Source organism: Rhamphochromis longiceps, linkage group LG10 (genome assembly GCF_057381845.1).
Source record: "Rhamphochromis longiceps isolate RC_006_pf linkage group LG10, R_longiceps_female_GT1.1, whole genome shotgun sequence".
NCBI classification, from domain to species: domain Eukaryota; kingdom Metazoa; phylum Chordata; class Actinopteri; order Cichliformes; family Cichlidae; genus Rhamphochromis; species Rhamphochromis longiceps.
In genome coordinates, this window is record NC_140566.1 from 10,692,076 (window position 1) to 10,710,643 (window position 18,568).

General features: G+C 44.6%; 1 protein-coding gene across 2 annotated transcripts in view; it reads left to right on the plus strand.

Annotated features, from left to right (window-relative positions):
* The window catches only part of LOC146660329 (seizure protein 6 homolog), a 100,863-nt gene that overhangs the window by 56,023 nt on the left and 26,272 nt on the right, over positions 1-18,568 (plus strand). For both annotated transcript variants that reach the window (XM_085420138.1, XM_085420140.1), the window contains exon 4: positions 18,167-18,359. In XM_085420138.1, coding sequence (XP_085276264.1) covers positions 18,167-18,359 — 193 coding nt within the window. The remainder of the gene's footprint in view (positions 1-18,166; positions 18,360-18,568) is intronic.

Below are 18,568 nucleotides of genomic sequence, written 5' to 3' on the forward strand. Positions count from 1 at the left end.
TGGACCTGTTGTGGCGGTATGCAAACTGTAGAGGGTCCAGTGAGTCGGGTAGTGCAGAGCAGATGAAGTCCCTGACCAGCTTCTCGAAGCATTTGCTTACGATGGGGGTCAGGGCTACAGGTCGCCAGTCGTTCAATGAGGAGATGGTGGAGGATTTGGGTACAGGGACGATGGTGGCCATTTTGAAGCAGGCTGGGACTACAGACAGAGAGAGGGAAAGGTTGAAGATGTGCGTGAACACTCCAGCCAGCTGAGCCGCGCATGACCTGAGGACGCGGCCGGGAATCCCGTCCGGACCAGTAGCTTTGCGTGCGTTCACCTTCCTGAAGCACTTCCGCACATCCTCCTCAGACACAGTGTGCGCACTGACGTCATCCGCGGTGCGCACACTGTCCGGTCTCATGGTGTTCGCTGTGTCGAATCTAGCGTAGAATACGTTTAGATCCTCACACAGAGAGGCCGTGGTCTGCGGTGTGCTGGTTTTCCCTCTAAAGTCTGTGATCGTGTTTAGTCCCTGCCACATACTCCGAGGGTTGTCAAACTGTTGCTCCACCCTGTCCCTGTACTCACGTTTGGCTGCTTTGATCGTCTTCCGGAGTTGGTAATGTGCGTGTTTGTAGTCCGATGTGTTCGCGGAGGCAAAGGCGGTGTTCCGTGCCGCCAGTGCCGCGCGAACATCTCCGTTAATCCAGGGTTTTTGATTTGGGAAGGATTTGACTGTTCTGGATGGGACGACATCTTCCACGCATTTAATAGTAATTTAAAATTAAATATGAATATTTAACATTAATATTAATTTGTTACATTCTTTTGCACTACTCCATAACATGTGACCAGTAACCAGATTACACTTTTCACTATTAAATTCAGCTAATACATTACACAAAGGTTCTTCAATTATCTGCATGTTGGAAGGATAGAGGAGAAAAACATCAAACAAACATGCTTTTTGTCTACCTGTGCTCTTACACTACAGTCATCTAATTTCAGCTCATCTGTGGAAGAGGAAAATAGTGGCGTGGTCATTACATTTATCTTTATTAACCAAAAAGACGAGAGACAAGTGTATTATACTGCTAACTAACTAAATAACTGCTAAATAGACCCTGTGCACGAGAAAATGCTAACTTCCTGGTTTGAGACCGGATGTGGGGTTGTATATTTCCGGTAGCTTTACTTTGCGGTCAATCGCTACTGCGGATCAGGTAGCGAAACTCGAAAACGGAAAGATCGCGTTAAGTTACAAAGAGGAGAAGGTGGGAACACTCACCACTGTTGTGTCATAAAAAATCTAATGATTAGTTTTGACGTTTAAAGAGTTTAGATCGATCAGTTGTTTACATCACTCAACACAAGCAGAACTGCATTACAGAATCAGAAGACACATCGTCCACATTCAGAAGCACATCTCTGTATAGTGACAGTTATTATGATTTAAACAGGAAAATGTTCAGCATTCAAACTATAGGTGAAGAATAGTCAAACCAGATGTTTCCCCCGTTATGTCGATATCAGCTAGTCAAGTACACACCTACACAGCATGTTAACAAACCGTGAAAAAAAAAGCCACACAAAAAATGAATGATTGCTGGTAAGGGTTTCTATACATTAGTATTTACGAAGGGTATGTTGTGACTTACCTTCAAAATTACAGTGGTCCCTCGCTATAACACGGTTCACCTTTCACCTCGCTGTTTCGCAGATTTTTAGTGCAAGTTTGCATGTTTTATTTTATGTCACATTGTGTCCTGCGTCCTGATCGCTGCAGACGATCTCCTCCGTGACGTCTCTCCTGTACAGTACAGAATCGCTGCATCGATCGCTACCAGTGTGACTCTTATTTTTAGAACATAACACCTGTGATAAACGAGGGGCAGCTGTTTACAGATACTGAGAAATATAACATTTGAATCCCTTTTCTCTTTTGCTGTGAGGCGGGGGGGTAACATCAACAAGTCGATGAACAGCATTTACAGATATATTGGGTAAATGCCCAAGACATCTATAGAAATGTAAATCGCTGCTTGATTCATTCATTTGCTTAACTTGTTTTGGACCGTAAACAGGGCGCGAATAGGACACCGGAAACAATGCTCCCCACAAGAGTTTCCGCACCGGAAGTAGCATATGCTAACGTGCACATAGTCTATAGCATGCTAACACAAAGCTAGCCTAGAAGTCAGAGCGGCACTAAAGCTCAGCGCATCCCAACCCCAGTCTAACAGCCTGACGCTGAACTTTATCAGGTAACAAAGGCAGTGATGAACACAGTAGTGTTCCTCAATGTTTGGTCTCCTTTGCTTCTGTCCCAACTGTTGAGAGGGCCCAGTTGTTTTTAGGGTATTAGGAAGTGAGCACAAAGGATGGGAATTCACTCTTGTTGTTTCTTTTTTTAAATCTGTGGGTAAATAGATGGTAAATACCTTTTTCCCCCTCTTTTTTTTCTGTCTTTTTTCTCTTTTCCACATGTATAATTGTTAATGTACGTAATGACTTTAAATGTATATGATTCCCTTTGTTTTTGTGGTTTGTTCTGTTTTGTTTTTGTGTTTGTGCTGATAATGAATAAAAACTGTTGAATCATGTGGGAAAAAAAGGCAGTGATGAGCAATCAAGTTACAGCCTCCCTTTCTACCTGTTCATGTTTCTAAAATAGGATCATCATGATGATACTTTAAAGTCTCTTTGAGCTTTGCTTTATGGTGTCAGCTTTGTGTTCGCGTACAACTACTAAAAAAAGATCCACATTAGGATAGTGATTTGTGTTGGTGTGTGGAACTGTACCATAAGGTTTGTGTTGTTAACTGGTAATTGTGAGACATTGCATTTCAGGTCATTTTACAGAGTAACAAGAAAGTAATGTAACAAGTAAGTCACAAATTACTTTTCTCTGGTGAGTATTAAACCTGCTGAAGGTATAAATAACACGTTACAGTCCGGCTTCCCAAAACAGTTCCCAATCCTAGTTGGAACACAAATACAGCCTTTCTTTAAGTGGTTAAGCCAAAGCTGAAGTGCTGAACCCTAAGCTGAATGCAAAGCAGAGTTGAAGCCCAAAAAGTACTGGTAGAAATGGAGGCTAAAATGGTACAAGCCTGACTTGAAGATCAGGCTCTGGCTACTGGGCTGGTATCAGTATACATTGAGCTTTAACATCACTCTGGCTGCTTTTCTAGCTTTGTGTTAGCATGCTGTCTGTGGAGATACAAAAAGCTGATGTTGTGTTGGTAGTATACTTCAGTTGTTTCTTTCCTGATTGCAGTTTGCACTTTAGCACTCGGCTCTCGTCCTTTTGTGCAATAAAGGTAAAAGATCTAAAATTCCTCAGAAATTTTCTGTGGACTACTGTGGACCATTAGACCATTTCCCACCTCACTTATTATTGTATGATATTTACGTAACAATATTAAAATGCATTGAGATGACTGTTGTTGTGATTTGGGGTTATATAAATAAAACTGAAGTGAAACTGCTCAAGATAAAGTTACTTCATCTAATCACTCTCCTCTTCAAATCCTACATTCTTATTTTTGACACAAGATTAACCATTTATAATAATAAACTGGAAAAACACTTGGAAATCAAAGGGTTTCACAAAAGCCACCATTTGGCCCAACATTAAAAACAGGAGTATAATCAAATAAAATGCCTATTAAGATTTTCAAGCACTTTCACGTTCTGTAACAGCAGGTGTCTTCTTTGTAGGCAGCCCTTTGTGTGGAGGTTTTTGGGAGATTTTTCACTAAGATATCATTGTAAATCAACAGTTGCTTGTTTAAGTGGAAAGGTATAAAGTTGGTCTCTACTAAAGTTTAAAATCCTTCCTTTTTTTTTTAGTAATTTTGAGATAAACAGACAAAAACATACCCATGTTGGCAGGGATGAATTAGATTAAATTACCAGTTGTTGTAAAAAAAACAATTGATTGCTTTCACTTGTCTGATGAGCCTATTTGCAATAATTACATATTGATCTGTGAAGGGATCACACCTTCCCTTCAATTTCTCCAGTTAGGTTATGGATTTGTTGGTTTGCTAGAAACATACAAAATAACTCCAACCTGGGTTAAAAGCTCTTAGTGCCCACTTTTCAAGCTGTGTACTGATACAATTTACATTACCAACCATTAACACAGATTGAATGCACCGCACTTTGTACCAGAGGAGCTGTAGTAGAGACATTATCATGAAGGGGCCTCTATTCTGGAAGGTAGCCATCAGTACAGAAGGCAGGGGAGGAAAATTAGATGAAGGAAATAATCTGAAGGGCAAATATGGAGACTGTGATAAATATTTATATGTTGCTGTTATGTACCTATGGCTCAGAGAAAAAATATAAATCTAAACAGCATTCAGAAACCCCCACTGAATTCTACCTGCATTGAAAAAAAAAATCCCACAGAAATTGGTGGGGAATAAATAAGCAGAATCAAACCTTTTCTGTATTTAGTCAATATTCCTTTCAGCAGTCTGGCTTCTTGTGAGAGAGGGAGGATGAAAAATGCATCACGAGAGTTTACTGCCCCCAGCCTGACTGTTCAACCCCCTCTGCCATGGCATCTGGTGATTCTGAACATATAATGATTTTTTTCGTGCAAAATAACTGCAAATATTAAGAAGCTGCTCTAACATGCCTTTTAGCACTAACCTAAACTATTAGTCACTACCCCCGCCCAAAACCCCCCCAAAACAAAACAAAAAATAAACAAAAAAGACCAAAAACCAAAAAACCAAAAAACCAAACCTAAAAGTAGTTTTGAAAAGGGCAGGCTACTTTGACATTAGGTGCAGGTTTTAATTGTTATCTCCTGGCCTTGTATTCAATAGTTAAATACAGAAAATATGTACAGGATGATAGCCTGTGCAAACTATGAGCTGGATATGAGATGTAAAATACTGATTTCCATCTGACACTCACTCCTATTTTATGAGGTTAGCTGTGATGAATTCCTTTAAAGCCACAACACTAGGGACTAGGGAGAAGTTTTTTTTATGGGTTTAATTCCAACCTCGGCTCTGAAACTGATTGTAGATTCAAATTGTGAAAATAGGAAGAATTAGAATCAAACTTAATTTAATATTGAATAAAGATAAAGACTCATGGGCTTACAGATGCCATTAGACAGTCCTATGGAGTACAAATGCTACCAAATCATCCTTTTGTCCTAAATGATGGCCAAACTCCTATACCTATCTGTAAGGGACACCAGCCACCCTTCGGAGAAAGCTTATTTCTGCCGCTTGTATCCACGATCTTGTTCTTTTGGTCACTACCCAGAGCTCATGACAATAGGTGAGGGTAGGGACTTAGATCAACCGGTAAATTGAAAGCTTTGCTTTTACGCTTTTTAGCTCTCTCTTCACCACAACGTACTGGTACAGCGTTTGCATCAATGCAACTGAATCTGTCCATTCACCTCTGGCTCCTTTCTCCCTAACTCATGTACAAGAACCTGAGATACTTAAAAAAAAAAAAAAACCCACATCTTACAGTAAAAGAAAAGAAAACTTGCCCTTTGCTTGTTTCCTTAATTAAACCTTATGAATATCAAAGGCTTTCAGTCTTAGTGGAGAAATTTAAAACTTCCAAGTTTTTACTTTTAATCCTGAGAGGAGTAAATATTGCTTCAGACACTTCCAAAGTAAAACAACAACAGCAACCCCCCCCCCCCCCCCCCCCCAAAAAAAAAAAACAAAACAAAAAACAAAACAAAAAACAACAAGACAAAAAATAACAAACCTAATTAGCTCATGGCTGTATATGCTAATGAATGACACTGAAGGTAGGGTCGCCAAGGATGACCATCAATGAAATGCCCCTTTAAGGATTAAGATGTTACAGAGCATGCCAAGAGTTTATAGCTAAAACTGACTTGAGGGTTAATGATTGGTATTTGATGCTGCTTCTGTGACCATGCTCCTCTGACTCCAATCAATAGTCATGTTAATAAGCGGCACAAATACTTGACACACAGGCCCCTCTCAGTGCTGGTTGAATTGCTGTATTGATCCTTGCACTCCGATTTTAATTCTAGCATTTCTTACAAAATAAGCAAACTGCACAAGGCATTGACCCTGGCTGAGGGTGGCTGATGAGGGAGGGAATTAAATTTGTTTTGTTGGCGTTCAGTGACCGCTGGTGCTCGTTTCAGATGGAAGTGCCACAACAAAGATGGAAAGATTTTCAACAAAAGCGAGTCTCGGCACTTTTGTAAAAACAAAAGTTCCACTCGTAAAATTCTTTGAAGAACGTAATCACGCGGTGTTTTAACAAGGTAATGTTTAGGCCATTCTTTGGATCGGGTCCCAGGCAGCACAAACGACAAAGGACACCGCAGATGTGTCACAGGGAAACGAGTCTGACTGAGGAATGGAAGCCAGCGGAGGCTTGCTGCCTTTAATCAACTTGAGATGAGGCAAAAGGAAACCTTCATCAGCCTTTGCTGTGGGTGAGTAAGTCAGGTCATAAAGAAGGCCAGTTTGATCTTGATGAGCTTTTCAGGGCTTTGGCGAGATGAGTTTTCATGGCGCCTTGCAATCCTGAGAGGAATGCTTTCAGGTGACACTAATTGCTCCTCCACCCAGCTAGCTGTCATAAAGGAAGAAGAAGTAGTCTGTCTGGCAGAAGGTGAAGTCGTCTCCCCCCCCCACACAACTCTTTTAGTGCCATGATGAGAGTGGGAGGGTAGAGATGCATGCTTGAAAATATGAAGAGTAATCAGTAATGCATGAATTTAAATCTATGCAAAAAATGCAGTGTAGCAAATAAACCGAGGTGTCAAGGCCTGAGAGAAAATGAAGCTGATTTATCAAAAAGAAAGAATCTCATCTAATGAAATGGCTTCTAATGTCTGAGTAACTGAGCAAATAGAACAAAAAACAAAACCCCAGCATCCACTGTTTAACTTATCACTAAGGTGGTTGCATTTGGTAAACTCAAGAGCCAGCTCAAATTAAACACAAGGGACAATGAGTGAGTTATTGTATGCAGCTTCTGGCTCCTGCACATTCTCATTAACATTCAGCATTTGCTTATTGGTAAGAATCCATTGTTTTAGACAGCAGGGCAAACAGGACATGGCCTTGACTGTTTTATGTAGAGGTGAATGTTCAATTAAGATAACGTTTTTATATAATGAGCACTACAACTCCTTTTTTTTTTTTTTTTTTTTGCTTGCACAAATCTATCCAGAGATACACGAAAACTGCCAACTGGATGAGCCAAAAATTATTCAAATGGCAGTGGTTGTGATGGTGGTTGTGGTGGGGGAGGCACAAGCAAGGAAGCAAGGTAGACACATTTCTGGTATGTTCCAGTTTATAAGCCAGGGGATTTTATCATAGTAATTATGATACTGCAGCTGGTGAGTCCAGTGGCTGTTGATTTATTGCCCCCAGCGGCAGGGTCATTTAATTTCCATGTATAGCGGTATCATTTTGATTACATACAGCTCATTTCTGCATAAGCAATAGCTCCTGTGAGTCAGTGTAAATGTTCATTACTTTTTGCCACCAGATGTTTTCAACAATAAAATATCAGTGAGAGCAAGCCTCTGTGGACAGTTAACTCATTTTGCAGATAAATGAATAAATTAGTGAACAATGCCCATATCTCACGTGTATGAAGTCAGATTGGTTTGATATAGTGTCTATTTTAGGACACCAGGAGAAACATTTGGGTTTTGTCCAAACTGCATTTGTACTTTACATTTTTAAACATAAATATCAAAGTTTGAAATAACTCCTGGCTTTATAATATGGATTATTTAGTTTATATTTAGTATATTTATATTTAGTATTAGAGTTCATGCAATCACTGCATGAACTCTGTGTTTGGCTGTTTTCTGTTCAAATGTGATAACACCCCTACACACTGTTGACGCACACAATAGTACAGTTCAAAGAAAGCTCCTTGTCCTACAGGGCTACACAGCAAGATCAAGGTGTTCAGTCCTACAAATATCATTGTCTTTTTGAACGTTATAATGGACATTTTCTTTCATAGTTAGTATTCCAAGTGCAATTCTAGGCCTCACAATTGTACTGTAGCCTTGCAGGATAGTGTGTTCATTACAGTGGTTTGATTGAAAAGACACAGGGTAGAGGAGAGGGGTGACCTTCTCTTCTCTAGTCCTCTCATTTTGATTTTTCTCTGGAAAAATATTGGACCAAGGGTTGGGAGAAAGATAATGCTACTAGAGAAAGTGCACCTTATCCAAGGTCGGTGTTGCATTTCTTTTATTGCCCTGAGCTTATTTCATGAAAAAAAGAAAGAAAAAAAGAAAAAGAAAGATATTCTGTCCTCTCTCAACATAATTCTGAAAATGGAACACCATACTGTATAGATGGCATCCTGTGATAATGATGTGGTTGGTGCAGAAGTGTGCTTGGTCAGCCAAATCCCTGGCCACACAAATGTGTCTGCTGAGGCAGGGATTCCAGCTAGGACTTACCATAATACTGCTCTCATTACAGTCCAGAGGAACACGCATGTGTGTGTGCTCTTCCACACACACACATACAAGTGTATGTGTGTGTGTGGTGTATGTGTGTGTGAGTGTGAGTGTGAGTGAGACAGTGAGTCCCTGTGGGCATTTGGCTGTAGCACTGGAGAAGATAAGGTAGTCTGATGTCTCCTGACATGGTCAATGATTCATAATTGAGGCAGGACAGCTGTTGCTGGGTGCACTGACAGGTCCCAGGGTGGATGACAGATGATAGGGCCCTCTGGGGCTGAGCTATCTATCAGTCCAAATGTTCTCTGTCCACTATCTGCTCACCTATCCTTCATAAGCCTCCCTGATATATGTAAACCAAGTAGTCACAGATCCGCAATCTTGTTCTGCTCACTGAATATGATAAGTTGTTGCAGTATCAAAGACTACTGTCGATACCGTATCCAAGGTGGACATCAAATAATTAAGAATCCAATTTACAATCAAATTATCTTCTGTGTTTCAGTGAATTCAAATGCTGTTTTTAAACAAAGCCACAAAAAGCTCTTAAGTGAATATTAAAAATGACAAAAATAAAAATTTTTAATATTTAATGTTCTGCACCATAGACAAAGCAACATTTATAAATCAGAGCTTTTCTAGCAGGTCCACCACAAGCCCATGATAGTGAGAGTAAGTATGCTACGAAAGTGTTTGTTTCATTGTGCTCTGGAAGCCACTATATGGATGTCTCCTCTGTTAAGACACTTTTATTGTGAGTTGCAATAAAGGTGTCACAGCAAGTGTTAATCTTTTTTTAAGGCATCAACATCAAACGTCTGAAAGCCAGGACAAAACACATTGGTGACAAAAAAATGATGCACTAAAGTAAACCAGTGGGATTATGTAATGTTTTACACTGTACAGTATATACTAGAGGGTTTTTTTTCTCATTTCAGAAGGAAATTATTGTATTTATAGCACAGAAAGACTTCTTATCTCACAGAGTGAACTTTACATTTTGCATGTGCTTTTACCTGGAACAACTGTGCATCTGGGAATCGCCACTATCTGATTAGTAACTACAAATTAATTATAGTTTCCTCAATAACTGTAACTGCACAATTAAATGTACATAATAACACAATGCAGTTAAGATGACATCATTCACATCTGTTTTCTACGGCTCTCATTTGCTAAATTTGACAGGCTAAATTGCAATTCCACATTGACTACGTTTCAGTCTCATTCTTTGAATATATCAGTGTGACTGTTAAAATCAAGGAGAATTACTGTGCTCTCCTGTGAGCCTGTAGGGAGAATTATTAGGTTATAAAACAGTCAAATAACCTAAATAATCTGATTTCCAAAAACACTGTGCCCACAGCCTTGTCATTCTCATTACCCTTGAGGAATTGAGAATCTGATTCTAAAGTCACGTTTCATTCTTTTATTACTCACTGTGACACTCCTATTTAAGGCACATGCAACTATGCAACTCCAAAAAAAAAAGCATCTTGGCATCTTTGACCTGATGACTGACTGCTTGTTGTGCACCTTGTATCCCAGAAAACCTTCAGAGATTGGGTTTAAATCTGGCATTGATTAAAAAAAAAATCAAATCAAAGTGGCTGATCTCATGGATAATTCCGGAAGAAGTCACCTCTAAGCTCAGGCTTGCAGCGTCCATCAGCCTCTCTGCAGTCATTGTCAGCACCTCCTCGACTGAGTGACAGTTTGTCTACGTGACCAAATTCATTTTGCTACCATCGTGTGACTAGTACTCATCTTGCCCACTGTCTCAGCTTTTCCAAGCTGCTGCACTAACAATCCTGCAACATAGCCTAGGGCAACCTTTTTTTTGCCTCGTGACATACCTGAAACCTAAGCCCACTACCTGTGACAGCATTCAGTTTCACATACTGTGCCGACCTCTTGAGTTTTATACATGGCTCGGAAAATGGGAAGATATTTCAGAAGACATTTATTTAAACATATGCAAACATAAATGAAAGTGTATAAGGCAAAAGTTTAGAGTTACAGCAACAGTTCACAAAGTTTTACCAAGCTTAAGTTTGTGAACATCTCTTGTGTTGTTCTTCTTCTTGTGTTCTTGGCAGAACTTAGTCTTTTCTCATAGTTTTTCATAGTTTCTTGACAGCCACCTTTCCAGTAAGACTATTTCTAATGATGCTTTGACGAACAGTAGACTGATAAACCAAAGAACTAGTGTCAGATCATTGCTTAATTGTTTGTTGCTTAAAGATGTGACTTTCAGATACAGTTCATGCGCTCCCAATAGTTTTTCAGCCTGACACTCCTTTTATCCTCCACTTGTACAGTTTCCTTCGAATTTTTAAGGATACACTGGACACCAATGCCATATCTTTTGGCAATCACCTTGTTGGTGCAAAAATACAATGACACAAACTGTGTCATCTTTATTTTTTGTAGATTCAACTAAAGACATGGAAAAAAAATATATGTTTTTGCGACATGCTACTAATAACAAAGGTCCAAAAGATATAACCTGTGAGTGTCGCTTTGCTAGGTTGTCTATTATGTGTAGACACAAAACAGGTTCATCTACTGATTTTAGGTGCCTCCTTCATGCTTGAATAATTCATAGTTCAGTATTAAATGGCTTAACAATCAAACAAACTGTCACGGTTTGCGGGGCAAGCCGTGTGGATTTGTAGTAAGGACCCAAAAGGCGGCAGCTCTGGTGCAGGTGAGTGTTTATTTACAGCAGTGGGTACAAACAGCAACGGGGTGTGAACATGAAACCGAAACCTAAACTGGGTAAACTAACAACACAAACCAGGAATGACGGTGCAGGGAGGTCCGGGGAAACACAGACGAACCAGCGATTACTAAGACAGAAAATACAACTTAAATACACTCAGAACACAGGGAGATTACACACAGGTGGGAGACACAGCTGGGAGTGATTAACATGACGAGACCAGGGAGGCAAACTGAAAACACTCACATAAGATGCAGACCTTCACAATAAAACAGGAACACACGGGGGGAACAGGGTAAACACCAATTAGAGAACAGAACCAAAATCGCGAAGAGAAAACACAAAACGCTGGGTCAAAAGGACCCAGGATCATGACAGTACCCCCCCCCTCAAAGGCTGGCTCCAGACAGCCCAACAAGAAACAAAAACAGCCAGAAAAAACAGAAAACAACCCGACCAGGGCGGGCGGCGGGGGCCCAGGAAGGAGGGCTCGAAGCAAAACAAAACCGGAGCACCAGAAGGCCAAAAGACTAAAACAAAAAACGAGCCCAAAACCAAAAGAAACGAAGCACACCAGAACACAGGAAAAAACAGAGCCCAAAACAGAAGAGTCCAGGGGGCCGACAGCACAGGAGTCCAAAACAGTTCGGGGGACCGGCCGTGCGGACGGCAACGGCGGCGACGTGGACACAGTTCGGGGGGCCGGCCGTGCGGACGGCAACGGCGGCGACGTGGACACAGTTCGGGAGGCTGGACCAGACGAGGCTGATGATGAGGCTGGACCAGACGAGGCTGATGATGAGGCTGCAGCCGGCGAGGATGATGATGAAGCTGCAGCCGGCGAGGATGATGATGAAGCTGCAGCAGGTGGCTGGACGGGCTCCTCGGGCCCTCCAGCTGAGACAGGTGGCTGAACGGGCTCCTCGGGCCCCCCAGCGGAGACTGGAGACGACGACCGGAGCGGTCCCTCGGACCCTCCAGCGGAAACAGGAAACAAAGGCCGGAGCGGTCCCTCGGACCCTCCAGCGGAAACAGGAAACAAAGGCCGGAGCGGTCCCTCGGACCCTCCAGCGGAGACACGAGACGAAGGCTGGACGGGCCCCTTGGACCCTCCAGCAGAAGCCATCACAAAGCCAGCAGGCATGGAGTCCTCTGGCAGACATGAAGGCAATGGGTGCTGTGCTGAGCACTGGCCCTGCTCAGACAGCACTGACACGGAGTTGTTCTCTGAGGGCTGCTTAATCTTCAGGGGTCCAGAATCAGCTGGGGACTGAGACCTAGCCTCTGGGGAAGCCCTGGAGTGCAGAACGGTGCCTGAAGCAGCTAAAGCGCGAGAAACTCCCTGACTGGACCTTAAATTTTCTCCCTGCATGGAGTGAATGAGTGGAACCGGTACTGCTGGAGCCAGAGCTACTGGGGCCTGCGCTACAGGGGGCACTGGAGCTACTGGGGCCTGCGCTACAGGGGGCACTGGAGCTACTGGGGCCTGCGCTACAGGCGGCACTGGAGACTGAACTGAGGGGGGCACTGGAGACTGAACTGAGGGGGGCACTGGAGACTGAGCTGAGAGGGGCACTGGCTGCGGGGGAGCTAACCGAGCTGAGAGTGGCTGCGGGGGAGCTAACCGAGCTGAGAGTGGCTGCGGGGGAGCTAACCGAGCTGAGAGTGGCTGCGGGGGAGCTAACTGAGCTGCCGGTAGCTGCACAGGCGATAAGCAGCTCGCGTTGACATCCGCCACACAAAACGCAGCCCCTGAATGAACAGTCATGCAGTCTGAAAATGAAAAAGAGTCCTCACTCACCACAGCCGGCGATTTAGAAGCCCGAACGTCCGGCTGTGGGGTGGCGCGCTTGCGGCGCGATCGGCGTTTCCTCCCCGCAGACGGCTCCGACGGGCCGGGCAAGATCACATCCGGCGAGTCGGGCAGCGAGGCAGGAGTGGCTGAGAGAAGGTGAGGTGTGTGCCGGAGAAAAGCCTGTATGGTCGGAGGAAGTGAATTCAGTAGCCATGGCAGGCCGGAAAAGAGACGTTGTAGCCGACCTTCCACGGCGCGGCGAAGCTCGTACGGAGGATTCTCCAGCCACAGCCCGAGGAGGATCTCCACATTGTAGCCGATGTCATCCTAGAGCTCCTCGGACGGATTGACTGCCGCTGGGTCCATGGTGGCTGGTTCGTTCTGTCACGGTTTGCGGGGCAAGCCGTGTGGATTTGTAGTAAGGACCCAAAAGGCGGCAGCTCTGGTGCAGGTGAGTGTTTATTTACAGCAGTGGGTACAAACAGCAACAGGGTGTGAACATGAAACCGAAACCTAAACTGGGTAAACTAACAACACAAACCAGGAATGACGGTGCAGGGAGGTCCGGGGAAATACATACAGGGAGACCGAGGGGAAACAACACAGACGAACCAGCGATTACTAAGACAGAAAATACAACTTAAATACACTCAGAACACAGGGAGATTACACACAGGTGGGAGACACAGCTGGGAGTGATTAACATGACGAGACCAGGGAGGCAAACTGAAAACACTCACATAAGATGCAGACCTTCACAATAAAACAGGAACACACGGGGGGAACAGGGTAAACACCAATTAGAGAACAGAACCAAAATCGCGAAGAGAAAACACAAAACGCTGGGTCAAAAGGACCCAGGATCATGACAGTACCCCCCCCCTCAAAGGCTGGCTCCAGACAGCCCAACAAGAAACAAAAACAGCCAGAAAAAACAGAAAACAACCCGACCAGGGCGGGCGGCGGGGGCCCAGGAAGGAGGGCTCGAAGCAAAACAAAACCGGAGCACCAGAAGGCCAAAAGACTAAAACAAAAAACGAGCCCAGGAGTCCAGGGGGCCGACAGCACAGGAGTCCAAAACAGTTCGGGGGGCCGGCCGTGCGGACGGCAACGGCGGCGACGTGGACACAGTTCGGGGGGCCGGCCGTGCGGACGGCAACGGCGGCGACGTGGACACAGTTCGGGAGGCTGGACCAGACGAGGCTGATGATGAGGCTGGACCAGACGAGGCTGATGATGAGGCTGGACCAGACGAGGCTGATGATGAGGCTGCAGCCGGCGAGGATGATGATGAAGCTGCAGCCGGCGAGGATGATGATGAAGCTGCAGCAGGTGGCTGGACGGGCTCCTCGGGCCCCCCAGCGGAGACTGGAGACGACGACCGGAGCGGTCCCTCGGACCCTCCAGCGGAAACAGGAAACAAAGGCCGGAGCGGTCCCTCGGACCCTCCAGCGGAGACACGAGACGAAGGCTGGACGGGCCCCTTGGACCCTCCAGCAGAAGCCATCACAAAGCCAGCAGGCATGGAGTCCTCTGGCAGACATGAAGGCAATGGGTGCTGTGCTGAGCACTGGCCCTGCTCAGACAGCACTGACACGGAGTTGTTCTCTGAGGGCTGCTTAATCTTCAGGGGTCCAGAATCAGCTGGGGACTGAGACCTAGCCTCTGGGGAAGCCCTGGAGTGCAGAACGGTGCCTGAAGCAGCTAAAGCGCGAGAAACTCCCTGACTGGACCTTAAATTTTCTCCCTGCATGGAGTGAATGAGTGGAACCAGTACTGCTGGAGCCAGAACTACTGGGGCCTGCGCTACAGGGGGCACTGGAGCTACTGGGGCCTGCGCTACAGGGGGCACTGGCGCTACTGGGGCCTGCGCTACAGGGGGCACTGGCGCTACTGGGGCCTGCGCTACAGGGGGCACTGGAGCTACTGGGGCCTGCGCTACAGGGGGCACTGGAGCTACTGGGGCCTGCGCTACAGGCGGCACTGGAGCTACTGGGGCCTGCGCTACAGGCGGCACTGGAGCTACTGGGGCCTGCGCTACAGGCGGCACTGGAACTACTGGGGCCTGCGCTACAGGCGGCACTGGAGCTACTGGGGCCTGCGCTACAGGCGGCACTGGAGCTACTGGGGCCTGCGCTACAGGCGGCACTGGAGCTACTGGGGCCTGCGCTACAGGCGGCACTGGAGACTGAACTGAGGGGGGCACTGGAGACTGAACTGAGGGGGGCACTGGAGACTGAACTGAGGGGGGCACTGGAGACTGAGCTGAGAGTAGCACTGGCTGCGGGGGAGCTAACCGAGCTGAGAGTGGCTGCGGGGGAGCTAACCGAGCTGAGAGTGGCTGCGGGGGAGCTAACCGAGCTGAGAGTGGCTGCGGGGGAGCTAACTGAGCTGCCGGTAGCTGCACAGGCGATAAGCAGCTCGCGTTGACATCCGCCACACAAAACGCAGCCCCTGAATGAACAGTCATGCAGTCTGAAAATGAAAAAGAGTCCTCACTCACCACAGCCGGCGATTTAGAAGCCCGAACGTCCGGCTGTGGGGTGGCGCGCTTGCGGCGCGATCGGCGTTTCCTCCCCGCAGACGGCTCCGACGGGCCGGGCAAGATCACATCCGGCGAGTCGGGCAGCGAGGCAGGAGTGGCTGAGAGAAGGTGAGGTGTGTGCCGGAGAAAAGCCTGTATGGTCGGAGGAAGTGAATTCAGTAGCCATGGCAGGCCGGAAAAGAGACGTTGTAGCCGACCTTCCACGGCGCGGCGAAGCTCGTACGGAGGATTCTCCAGCCACAGCCCGAGGAGGATCTCCACATTGTAGCCGATGTCATCCTGGAGCTCCTCGGACGGATTGACTGCCGCTGGGTCCATGGTGGCTGGTTCGTTCTGTCACGGTTTGCGGGGCAAGCCGTGTGGATTTGTAGTAAGGACCCAAAAGGCGGCAGCTCTGGTGCAGGTGAGTGTTTATTTACAGCAGTGGGTACAAACAGCAACGGGGTGTGAACATGAAACCGAAACCTAAACTGGGTAAACTAACAACACAAACCAGGAATGACGGTGCAGGGAGGTCCGGGGAAATACATACAGGGAGACCGAGGGGAAACAACACAGACGAACCAGCGATTACTAAGACAGAAAATACAACTTAAATACACTCAGGACACAGGGAGATTACACACAGGTGGGAGACACAGCTGGGAGTGATTAACATGACGAGACCATGGAGGCAAACTGAAAACACTCACATAAGACGCAGACCTTCACAATAAAACAGGAACACACGGGGGGAACAGGGTAAACACCAATTAGAGAACAGAACCAAAATCGCGAAGAGAAAACACAAAACGCTGGGTCAAAAGGACCCAGGATCATGACACAAACAAACAAACACATTTCCTCTGAAAATGGTTGGGTGCAAAGACTTGACTGAATATGAAGGAAAAAGCAGCCAATGTTCGAAGAATAACTTTAAAAGATCTTTAGAAAGCCTGAAGAACTATTGTTCAAGACCACTTCAAAAACAAGAAAGACACGAGGAGTGGTTTAATTTTACAGATTACTGTATAGAATTACTTAAGATTATTTAGCTGCTTGGCCACCAACATCCTGTTGCGCTTCAGTTTTCTATGGCAGCGGTTTTCAGAGCAATGTCTCAGCGTACTCTACAACCTAAAGAAAACAGCAATTAGCTTTAGAACATAGTGAACCATTTATCAGACATTCACAGAGAGACTGGTCGAGACCAAAAATAGTGCTGAAAGGCAAGATTAGACTTGCATTTTCCAAGTGGTCAGAAAAAGAAACCCGGCTATAACTGATGTGCACAACATGATAAACAACAAATAGAAGACGCAGGAATTTATACAAGGGCAAACTGAGAACTAATAATGGGAGTGGAAACAGCTCTGGAACAAGAACAGGGGATGACAATCAACGCAACGAGATAGGCGAGAAAGTAAAACTAAATACAACACGAGAGAAAGCAAAAGGCAACAACTCTTATCTGGAAAACCAAGAGCTGACTAAAAATAAAAAGCCAATTTAAAAAAGTAGAAAAAAGTCAAATGATGATAGAAGAATATATATATACAGGACACAGGGGAGGGGAAGAAAATAACAAGCAAGGAACCAAATAATTACTAGGACTCTAAGGTAAGCTAGCAAGAACCAAACTTCAGCATGAATAATGCAAAACTCAAAGAACCATAAACTATGCAAAACTCAAACCCTGGCATCAAGACCCAGGGACCATGACAGACTAAACAATATGTGTGTCAGATGAGAAGAACAATGAATTATAAAATCCCATCAACCTACAATGACATAATCAGAATGTTCTAGCAAAACCCAGTGATGAATGTACCATCTTTTATTATCATATAGAATGATGATTAGGATCTGTTGTTGGATTTTTATTTTCCTTTTTGACTTCTGCCAATAATTAAATAAATGATGCTCCAAATGTCTTTACACAGACCGTTTTACTACATACAGTAGTCCTGATTCCTTTGCCAAATTTAGCTGCAGATTCTGAACCCAAGACATAAGGCGTTGCTAACAGACTATTCTGCAGGCAGGCAGAAAACATAGATGAAGAGGAATTCAGAATCAGAATCAGAATCAGAATCAGAATCAGAATGGGTTTATTGCCAGATGTTGAGGTTTACAACATTAGGAAATTGCTGCGGTGCTTCAGTGCAGACAATAAGAATTAAAGTGCTATGTGGAAAGAAAGATATGTGCATGAGATATACATGAGATATATACATGAGAATAAGAATTATGAATGCCACGTAGAAAGATATATACATGAGTGCAGGTGGTGATCAGTGCCAAACATATATACATGAGAATAAGAATTATGAGTGCTACGTAGAAAGATATATACATGAATTGTGCAACAAACCATTAGTGGAATGACTCAGATAGATTCTACTATTAGTCAAAAATATGTTTTCATCCCAGCTGCAGGTTATCAAAGAAATGAAAGCAAACATGTTTTCTGAGGGGGAATATTAAGGGTGAATACATATGCTCAAACTAGTACTGAAAATAATATGTATGCAATGTAACATTTGATAATGTGTTGGTCTAATAAGAGCCTTTGCAGTTCTGTTGGAAAATTGTTTTTTTTTGTTTTGTGAAATTGCACCAGTGAGAGCTGTTGTTTAATCTTATTGCATGGGTGTGTTTTTTTAGGTGCTAAATGTGAGCGTGTTGGAAGGAGAGCAGGTGACCGTGGAGGATACAGGAGGTCAAGAACCCTTCATCCTTGCCAATGAGTCGGTCTTGATGACTGGCTTAGTGCTACGCAGCTGGAGCAACCAGATCTCTATCAGTCTCCGTAGTGAGAAACGCCGCAATTCAGCATATCTCCTACTCCATTACCAAGGTGAGCAGAAGCTATACATTACTAGCTTTGGTGCCACATCATTCAAACACGTTACATTAAACATGACAACAGCTTATTGTTAAGCAGCAGCTTTCTATCAGGTAATGCTTATCCTCAAGCAAAGATGGTGCAGAGCTGGTGAGAGGCTGCAAAATGGTTGACTAATTGCATTTAAAATTGCTCTATTTCAAAACACTATCTGTTGACCT